General features: G+C 40.9%; 1 protein-coding gene across 1 annotated transcript in view; it reads left to right on the top strand.

Moving 5' to 3' along the window:
- Positions 1 to 10,506, top strand: part of LOC104080047 (SH3 domain-containing kinase-binding protein 1-like) — a gene marked incomplete at its 3' end in the record, with an annotated part of 93,506 nt that extends 83,000 nt beyond the window's left edge. Inside the window, exon 6 of the mRNA XM_009582301.1 lies at positions 10,412 to 10,506. Coding sequence (XP_009580596.1) covers positions 10,412 to 10,506 — 95 coding nt within the window. The remainder of the gene's footprint in view (positions 1 to 10,411) is intronic.
- Positions 10,507 to 10,914: the final 408 nt, after the last annotated feature.

Raw genomic sequence — 10,914 nt, 5'->3', positions numbered from 1 at the left:
TCCTGAATATATGAAAAGCGAGGATGCAGATAGATACACTTAGGATAAACTTATGAGGGACATAGACAGAATGCTTTGTTTCAGAATTCTCTGAATTGTTTTTGCTCTGATAATCGTACCTCGAGTTTTCTGCTACCAAAAATCAAATTAAATTATGTGATCAGCTTTCAGCCTTGAGGCTGAAAGCTTCAGAATTAATCAGAGTTGAGTAAGATCCAACTCCAGGCTGTAACTTGTAGGTGGGTCATAGAAGAATATCTCTGGTTGTGAGTGCCCTTGCTTTTTTCCTCTTTTTTCTTTCTTTATGTAGCAGAAATAATCTGTGTGGGTGGTGTAGTTTGTATGGGAAATGAACAGTATATAAGAACTTCAGTTCTGTTTTCGTCATTTCAATCCTTAGTAAACAAAAAGTAATAATTAAATCTTTCAGACAGGTCTCAGTGCTGTTCTAGGGAGGCATATGTAACTAGTTTACCAAATAACTTATGTATATATTCCCCATCTTTTGATTTTATTTATATAAAGTTACAACTAAATGTTATGGATTCTGGTAGAAAAGAATAAGAAGGAAGAAAAGGTAGCCATACCTTAGAAAAGAAATTGAGTATAATATAAAGTGTTGAGTTTTTAAGTCTTGCACAGTCCTCCTTCCCTGATGTGTTTGTACTTTTAGATAGTTAACAGATAACATTTTGTCTCAGAACTGAAACACATATAGACATAGGAAGGCAAGCATCTGGAGCAGCAGAACAGTGGCTGTCTGAGAGAAGGATATGGTTACGACCTGGTTTACCACGTTTTCAGCTCAGAGTTGCAAAAGCAGCTTAAAACAGCTTTTGGTGAGTTATTGTCCATAAGCTGCACCACACTAATTTACTTGCTGCATCCTCTTATCTTGTTCCCCTTGTGACACCAAACTGTTAATGGGAAGTACTGCAAGTACTCAATTGCCCTGAGGAAGGGAGAACTTGAAATACTGGAAAATGTGCAAACTGGTAATGTAAAGCAGGGCTCCTGAACCAATGTGTTTTGGAACTAACTTTCCCAACCTGCAGCTTGAGAAGGTTAAGCTGACCTGAGTGCAGGTGCCATCAGAAGGGGTGGTCCCATGGCCTTTCCCACCTGCAGCACTAACCCTTGTGTGGTAAGCCAGGCTGGGAGACAGCTGCCTCTTTCCACATCAGCTCCTATTTCTGTCAGTTGAAACTGCTTACTAAATCGCATCCCAGGGTACTGGGGTTTCATACTTATACCACTTATAAATGAACATGGAAACCTCCTGAACAATGATTAGAACAATGTACCTTCTACAGTGACACATTGAGCTCTGGCTGACACAGAGACACTTCTCCATCAACACTTTTGGGCTCTGGTTGGTTCTTATTTCATCTTTTTATGACATGCCTTTTTGGTCAGAAAATCCCTCTTCCTCTGTTGCCGTCTATTTTCACCATGGTGTGTGCAAACATTATTCAACATCCCTTTTGCCAGAACTGGTGAGAAGGGTGGGCTACTTATTTGTACAGGATCTTTGCACGTTCTATGAATTTTACCTAAACTTTATTATTTAGGATATTTTATCTTTCCTGGAATCTCTGGGGCCTCAATAAAATTTCTGGCATCTCTTTTCTTGCTTGGGAAAGAGAAGCACATGTATAGGAAGGTCTGATATAATGTAATTACATATAATTGTATTAGCCTCAAATGGCATTATAGGAGATGCTTTTCAGTCAGTTGAAGTTGTCCTTCATTTAAATTGAAAAACCTTTCAGTGAAAATGAAACATACTTCAGTCTGGTTTGGTTTTTTATATAGGCAGAAGAATAATTTTTTCATAATACAGTTAATGTCTGATAGTCAGATGTGAGGAGTATGATCAGAGTCTGGCATAGGACTATGATCTACCTAGTATTTGTCATTTCTCCAAAATTTAACTTCTGCTTTCTCCGAAAAACCTACCACAAACAAGCTTGAAAAAGCATTGAATCCAGGGAAGTTTGCAGTCTCAGAAAACTGGTGAATGTCCTAATTGCAGTGTTCAGCATAAAAGTATCATTCCACCTTGGACCTCAGCTACTTTCACTTTTGCCTGCGATGGTAGTGTCCCAGTCTTCCCTGGAGTCTTTGGTTGCTGAACAAAACAGATACTGTGCCATTCTCCAAAGAAGTAGCAAGAAACAGAAGATCCATAGGTGCAGCTCAGTATGGAGGGGGGCTTTTAGATATGTGATTTAGATTCCCTTGGGATTACTGCTGGAGATGTATGGTGTAAGCAAGAGAGAAATTACGTTAGTAGAGGAATAACACAATTTTTCATCTTCCACCTGTTTCTTTCCATGGCTGATGCTGTTATTCCTTAGTCTCAACTGTATTAAAAATGCAGTGGCACTGTGAAAGAGCCTGCTGAGGGAGGAAATGGGGAGCAGTAGCATCTTCCCTCTCTGCCCAAAGGGGCTTCAGCATGGAGTGATGGTTGCTGACTCTTCCCACATCTTGACTTGAGTCTGCTTTTTTCCTATAGCTTTTCTGATGCGATAGGGCAGTGATTTGCAGCAAGGCACTTGATGTGCTTACCATTTGCTCTTAGTACATGCAAGATGGCCTAAGTTCTGCAATGGGATGAGTTGGTCAGAGCCAGAGACAGAGCAGTATGTTCTATAGGTGCATCTCCCAACAATATGCTATGTAAATCTCCCTAAAAAGTGGGCTTAAGATTTTAGAGAATAAACAGATGACTCTTTAGGACCAAAGAGGACTTTTTGCTCAAAGGGAGAGCACAGTGAAAGCACAAATCCTTGCATAGCTTGAGTGGTCCCTTGGAAAACCTCACCAACCTTTCAGGAATGAAAGAATGCATCTTTGAAGAGAAGCAGGGAGAGCTGTGTGGTTTAGGTTTCTGGGAGCCTAGACTTACAGGGGAATTATTCTGCTGTTGAATTTCCATCTCTCTTACATAGCTGGGATGGCACATGCACGCATGTGTGTTTATAATTTATCTCTGGGGTGAGATTTTTTTTTTTCCCCCTATGAAGTAGCTTGCTTTTAGTTTAAGTGGCTTGCGGTGAAGAGGCTATGTTGTAGAAAATATGTACGCATTTTTAAGTAGCTCTGTTGGATTCTAAAATTCAGCAAAGCAAAAACATCCACAATGACTGAGAGCTATTGCAGGTTACTGAGACTGCAAAAATGGAGTATAAATAAGCAGACAACAAAACAGCAAAGACAGTAAGTCACAGAATGCATTGACCACAGCACTTAATTTGATTGCTCCACTGACTGACTGACTGCAATTTGTGTTAAACTATTGCATAATAGGAATACCAAAATCCTAGCAAGCAACTAATCTTTTTGCATGATGGTATAAGGAGTAGCTGAATCTGGATTAATGGGGCCCTAATTAGTTCTGTTTCTATTTTTTGTTTGATGAGGTGGTGTTTTGACAGTTTGCATCTCATGAAGTTCTGTGAAAATATTTATTAGTGCAATCCGTTTATGAGTCTTGAGTGTAGCAATTAATAGTAAAACCAAATTCTGCTGAATGTAGTATTTGGATTTTTTTCATCTGGTTTGTGTTTTTGGTAACAATGATGTAATTTTTCACTAGATTTTGTACATTTTATTTCATTTCAGAAATATTTTGTGAGTGATAAAGAGAGGAATCTTAAGCTCAAGGAATACTACTTTAATGCTGCTTGTCTTCTTACTTATGTAAGAAGTATAACTGTTTGTGTCCATATTTATTGGTGTATGATTTAGACTTCATCAAGGGAGAAATATTTAAACCTCAAAAATCAACTATACAGGTTTGTTGTTTGTTTTACTGGGGAAAAAAAAAAATCGATTTCTGAAAAGTTAGAAGGGTGAATCCAGCCCAGTGGTTAGGTTACCTGAGATGGAGGAAATCTTGCTGTGGGGTGGAACAGTTCTTGCCTAACAACAAGGAAGCAGCAGCAGAGGTAAGAGGAGGAAATTGTGTCATCCTGGCCTAAGTGGAAAAGCGAATTCCAGAGTCACTGTACCCTGTGAAATTTAAGCTTGAAGGTATGTTTGTCTGTGGACTGCTGTTTTGAACGTCACAGCTCATCCCAAGAGTCTGGCAGGAGAAAAATAGAAGAAGCATGCTTTTAAAGTGAACAGGGTCCACTTATACAGTAAATGGAGTTTGCTCAGTTCTGGTTTGAACAGTATAATATATAACCAGTCTCTCAAAATACAAACAAATGAATTTACTTCAGTACTGCTACAGTACTGCAGGACCCCAAGTCATATAGGTCTATACGTTGACATCAGTGCTTTACACTGCAATTGTAAATACATATTGGACCACTGAATTCTGTGGGTGAAATGCAGTGCTTGCAGTGGCCTAGGTAATGAAGCAGCTGTATTCTGTAGGAATGCTATGTCTTGCTATTGTTCTCCCTCTTTGAGGCAATGATTTTTTGGGGGGCTTGAGACTGTATCAGATAGGCTGCATTTTGAACTCGGGACAGACTGTAGGACATAAGGTGCTGAACAGAGATCCATGTTAGCTACCCCCATAAAACATCCAATTCTTTTTAGAGGATAGCCCCTTTGTAATATTTAGTATGGTCCTGAGACTTTTTCCTCAATGAAGTGTGGGCAGTGACAGACCACTTGTGATAAATATCTAGTTCTTTGCTGCTGCTTTTTCTTCCAACTTCTGAGCTACGAGGACGATGCTGGGAAGGGTGTCACCCTGTGCCCTTGGGGTCTGTCAGAGAAGATGGCAGTGGCTTTGTTCCTCCTTGGAAAGGACAGGACTAGGAGGGACGTGGGCAGAGAAGATGCTTATTGTTGTATCGTCATTGTTCCTAGTCTAGTTGGAACCGTACAGTTCAAAAATCACAGGATGCAGCCAAGGGTACATATTTTCCCATGGGATTCTACCTAGCCCAAGCCCTCTCAGTTCAGAATATGTCGGGCCAGAAGCTGAACATCCTGCATTAGACCCAGCCCGTTTGAGTTGTAAGGTATGCTGTAAGGTTTATCTGCTCACTCGGTTCCCTGAGCGATGCCCATTGCCTATGGCATGTTGTTCTCCTTTGCTTGGGAGGAGCTGTGAGTTTGCAGGGAGAGACTCTGTGGTCTGACAGAGTAAATTATTGTTGAATTAGTAAATGAGGACTGAAAAGCTCATTAATATAATCTTTTCTCCTCTCTTACTGTTTCCAAGATGTCTGCTGTTGGGGGTTTATTAGCAGGTATATTTTTAAAATGTCTTCAGGTCAGAGGTAAAAAGAGAGGCTTCTGGAAGAACCATCTGTGGTGTATAAACCCAGCCTTGGATGTGAAATGTAAAAATGAGATTTATCATCTACAGTTGAGGGATACTTAATATTGGTATCTTAGTTTGAAGATTTAATTTGGCTGAAGTCTATTTACCAGTCTATTTACCTTGTAATAGGATATATGTCGTGGTTTAACCTGGCAGGCAGCCAAACCCCATGCAGCCACTCACTCATTCCCCCCCCACCCCCCCAGTGAATCAGAAGGGTAAGAGTGAGAAAAACTCGTGAGTTGGGATAAAGACAGTTTAATAGAACAGAAAAGGGAAAATAATAATAATAATAATGATAATGATAGAATATACAAAATGAGTGATGCACAATGCAATTGCTCACCACCCGCACTGACCGATAACCAACGAGCGATCGCTACTTGGTGGATCATGCCTACCATTCATATGCTGAGCATGACATCACATGGTATGGAATACCCCGTTGGCCAGCTGAGCTGGCTGTCCTGATTATGTTCCCCCCCAGCCTCTGCTTGGTACAGCATAGGAGCTGTCCTTGGCTAGGAGGGGACTTGGCAACAACTGAAAACATCAGTGTGTTATCAACATTCTTCTCATACCAAATCCAAAACACAGCACTAGGAAGAAATTTAACTCTATCCCAACCAAACCCAGGAAAATATATTATTTTGACCTTTAGTTTTTTGGTCTTTTTTTTTTCACTTGGAAACCCCCCAAATTCAGCAAGTTCCAGTTGGTCTTTACAGTGCTGTGTCTGAAATTAGTATTTCCTTTTATCTTTTCTTCCTTCTTATCTAAACATAACTGTTGAAATTAAGTGCTTCTACATCCTCTTGTGGTATTGTGCTCTGCTGAGTAAGGACAATTTTAGTACTGAAGCGACATAACCTATTAGATTCTTCTCTGCTTTTATTAATCTGATTTTAAAGGTTCATACTATTTTGAGTCCTGTTGGCTTTCATTTTACTTACTTAAATCATGTTGGTCTACCATTCCCTTAGGAGAAGTTTGAAAGCTGACTTTGTCCAGTCACTTACATTGTTCCAAACCAATCTGTGTTGTTAAGACCTAGCTCTGTTGCAGCATGATCCACAGGGCCCTTGTTAGGCAGAGGAATGTGTTGATTTAGTGTATGTCAGTGCAAATCACGCTCAAGGAGTCCAGACTTCTACTGTACATAAACCATGAATTTTTTCCATGGCTGTACCTTCACTCTGTGTTCTTGTGCCAGCCTTCAGAGCGCGGGGCAGCCGTTAGCCTCCCCCAGATCCCTCTTGTGCCTCTCACAAAATTGCCTTCTGGCTCCTCATGAACTGCATCAGCATTTGACTGAGCTTAAGATCTGGTTTTTCACATTTTTCTATAGTTCAATTCCTTGTTTCTCTGCTATCTGGATATTAAAAAAAAAAAGTAAGAGCTTGGTGGGGAGGGCGGACAGATCATGAGAGAACAGAGTTCTTGACATCAAAACTGGAAGGTGAAGATGTGTAGCCATTTGCTATGTGTGAAAGACTATGAGTTCTTTGGTTAGAGTCTTGCTGCTTTTGACAGCCACTTACTGTGAGATCCTCACTGACACATACTTTTAGAGGAAAAGCTTAAAAAAAAAAGAAGAAAGAGAGCACTTACTTTCCTGATTATCAACTGACTTTTTCAGATGGTGAAACCACAACCTTCTCTCCACTCTTGTCTGTCAGGGTCTTCATCTTGAAGGATGATTCAAATTTACAGTCCTTAAATAGCAACGGGGAGCTGAGGGAGGATTGCCTGTTATAGGACTCAGGAGACACGAGCCCCCTGAGACACTTGCTGTTCAAAGCATTCTTTAACCTGTGAAACACATGAGATTCATCCACGCCTTAGGCAAGAGCTACACCGCTGGCATCCTTTCAGAATAGTACCATTACTGTGGTATAGTGGCTGCTCTTCTCTGTTGATTAGCTGCATGTTGTGTTTGGCTTCCCATCTAATCTTGAGATTATACAGTGTATAGATTATATAGTGAACGGAGGAACAATTTATGTACTTGAGAATGGATACTCAGGAGTGATCCTCCTTGGGTCCAGGTGGTGTTTGCCTCCAAGAACCCAGCCTGGCTTCTGTTCTGTATCCCAAAAAAGAGGTGCTAAGGCTGTTTCCATTAACCAGAGACTTCCCTGAGTCTGCAGCACTCAGCTTCTTTAGTACGATATTCTATCTACATAATCTTTGTACTAATTCTCTGAATCTTTTATTTAGTAAAACTATTTTTCAGGGTGTGGATATTCTCAGAATAGGAAAAAAAATCCCCATGATTATTTAACGGAGCGTACACACTGAAATGTGTAAAAATGTGCTGAATCTCATGTTTCTCTTACATACTGCTCTGCATCTATCTGACCTAAATCAGCATGTGTCAACTTTCCACCAGCTTTTACATAAAATGTTATTATACTGTCTTGAAGACAAGATAGTAAGCAGGTGAAACATCCTAGCTGGGTCCATGAAGAGAAATCCAAACCCTTCCTCCAGAATGCAGTAAACTGGCAGTTAGACACCCCTTTCATCGCCTGAAATCTGAGTTGTGATGTGGTGGTTCTCACATGCCGAGTCATTCGGCAATGTTTCCAAATGTTTATTTGACAGTGTTCCCTGCTCTCAGAAACGGCGAAAGAGGCTTATTTTTCCCTTGCTCATATTTTTTTCAAAGATCGTGTTCGTTGTCTTCATCTTTGGTCTGTTTCTTCAGAGACATCAGAGGTATCAGAGGGGGTTCTTCAGAGACATCAGCAGCTAAGCTCCACCCAGCCACTTGCTCCCCCAAAGGGGAGAGAATAGGGGGAGCAAAAGCAAGAAAACTCGTGGATAAAGACAGTTTAATAAGTGAATGGAAGAGGGGAAAAAGAGGTGACGCAAAGGCAATCATTCACCACCTTCCACAAGTAGACTGATACCCAGCCAGTCTCTAAGCAATGGCTACCTCCCAGACCAACACCCCCCAAGCCCACCCTTTTTTATTGCTGAGCAGGAGGTCATCTGGCACAGAATATCCCTTTGCTTAGCTTGGGTCAGCTGGCTCAGCTGTGTCCCCTGCCAGCTTCTTACCCACCGCTGGCCTGCTTGCTGGGGGGCAGAGGGGGAAAAAGAGAAAAGAGAAAGCCTTGGCGCTGTGCAAGTACTGCTCAGCAATAGCCAAAACACTGGTGTGTTATCAATGCTGTTTTAGTCACAAATCCAAAATATAGCACCATGCGGGCTGCTGTGAAGAAAATTAACTCTGTCCCAGCCAGACCCAGTACAGGGCGGGGCCAGAAAACCAATTATTCCTATCATGGAATAATTTAAGTTTTTGTGTTCAGGAAAATAAACCTGTGAAGCCTGAGAAATTCTTGTTTACTTGAACCAGCGCCACATAAAATTCTTGCCATTTCTGAGTGGCAGTGTGTGAACTGGAGAAGAGCTTTCCTCTTCCCCATTAGTGCTGTTTCATTTCTCAGGCTGATTGTGCTTACAGCCAGCAACCCTTCACATGCACGTCTGTTGGCTGCTTCTTTAAGGTTGGTGTTCCTGTCGCTAAACTTTAGCAGTTGGGATGCAGCTTCTAAGTTTCGGTATAGCCATGTGAATTTGGTGTCTGGGCTCCAGTGGGTCCCAGTGGAGATCTGCCAGTGGTGTCCAGGGAGTTCAGAGTGTGATTCAGCTAATCAAATGTAGGTGTCTGCTCTTGGGGAAAAGGGAGGCTCTCAAGGCTTCACTCACTTTAGTGACTTGATGTCCACTGACTGTATGGTGCAGGCATAGGCATTGACATCGTCGGTTTCTACCATCAGGTGCCCGAATCTAAATCCAGATACCAGGCCCAACCCCGGGGGCTGAAATCAGTAGCCTGCATCTGGAGCTGTTTGAGATACCCCGGGGTATTTTGACTTGCCTCCAGCTGCCAGGCCAGAGGGACCTGGCTCTTCCAGAGGTTGTGCATCCTATCTGCCAACCACGTGGGTGTCTTACATACCCACGAGTGTCTGAAATGGCACTTAGTGTCTGGGCAGCTGAACTGACCCCCTGGTGGAGCCTCAAATACCCACAAGTGTGATAATGCAGGTTCTCTTCGTAGTAAGTATAAAGAAATAGGTCCTGATGTTTCAAACTAATTTAGATTTCTGTGGCCTGCAAGTACCTGTTTCTCTGCATCGAATATGACAGTTGACTAGAGGTAGAGGTTATCAAAACTGAGACGTTTCAATGAGGTGAACACTTCTACAAAGTCACATGCCCTTCTACAAAGGGCCCAGTAATTTCTCTGTGTGTTTGTTTGGTCTTTTTAAACCTGCTGTCTTAGAGTATCACATATGTTTATACATTATTTAGCAGCTGGAATACATATTCCCTTTTTATTTGTAAGGCACATTGACATACTTGTCTGTTGCACAGCAACGTGTTTTAAGTAACTTCTTTTCATGACAACTGCTTTTTATGATTTCTGAGTAGGAGTGCTGGCTCCTGTATTTTCCAGATGAAAGTTGAGATGATGTCCTTATTTATAGACAGTAAAGGGAAAAGGGAAGAGGAAACTTTAGACTAATATTCAAAACTCTTCTTTTATGCTGAGTGTACAGAAGGTTTAGTTATAGAATCATAGAATCATTTAGGTTGGAAAAGATCATCGAATCCAACCATAAACCTTTACATTTATTAATGTATTATTTATTATTTTATCATCTTTATAGATGCAGAAATATATGCTTTCTTGCACACCAGGGGATAGATAAGCTATGTCAATCCAGGGGGTCCTTTATGCTTCCGATTTATGTGATCTGGTGGAAGGCCATACCCATAGAACTTTTGAAGCAATTGTCAGATACAGGCTTACACTAAGGGAAGTGGTTTGTGGCAGGTTGCCGTCCGGAGCAATTTCATTTGAGATAATGGTTCTGGGGGTTACAGAGCCGACTCCCTGCATGACGTTTGCGGGAATGCTCATCAGTGTGCAGTCTTTTAAATATTTCATACTGTTTATGAAGGTCTAAAACACAAAGAGAAAGATGGCAAGAAAATGAAAGAGACATTTTAGGAACATTTTAGGAAGATTTTCACCCTTGGATAAGCAGTTGTTATAAAGTAGTAATTTATCACATTGAATGTTCTTCCTTTCAGCCAAGGAGTATTGCAAAGTTATATTTCCATATGAAGCACAGAATGATGATGAACTCACAATCCGAGAAGGTGATGTCGTCACACTTATCAGTAAGGTAAAAGCAATATTTTTCTCCTATAAGCAGGGATCCAATTTTTAAAATAGACGTCATTCCATTGCTGTAAAATCCTATTTGTGCCTTTGACAGTGTCCTTCCTAAAACTATGCTAGTTTGGCAATGAAACATTACATAGACTTCAGAAAGCCCTACATCTCCCTTCCTCTTGTGCTTTCAAGCCTTACCTTGATCATGTTAAGTGAAGAACAGCAGACATGTTGTCTTGAGTTTGCAAGTTTATACAATTAATTTTAATTTGAATCTGCTAAATTGAGCCCCGTAAAAACATAAAAGCCTAGAGAATAAACTGGTAAACTCAAGAAAGCAGCAGCTTTGAACATCTCTGTTAGATGTGTGAGTTATCTTTCTTGTAGGAATTATAAATTAGATTTTTTGGGTTAGATG

This window comes from Fulmarus glacialis, unplaced genomic scaffold, assembly GCF_000690835.1.
Source record: "Fulmarus glacialis isolate BGI_N327 unplaced genomic scaffold, ASM69083v1 scaffold2467, whole genome shotgun sequence".
In the NCBI taxonomy this organism is placed as follows: Eukaryota; Metazoa; Chordata; class Aves; order Procellariiformes; family Procellariidae; genus Fulmarus; species Fulmarus glacialis.
This window is presented reverse-complemented; position numbering and strand designations above follow the sequence as displayed.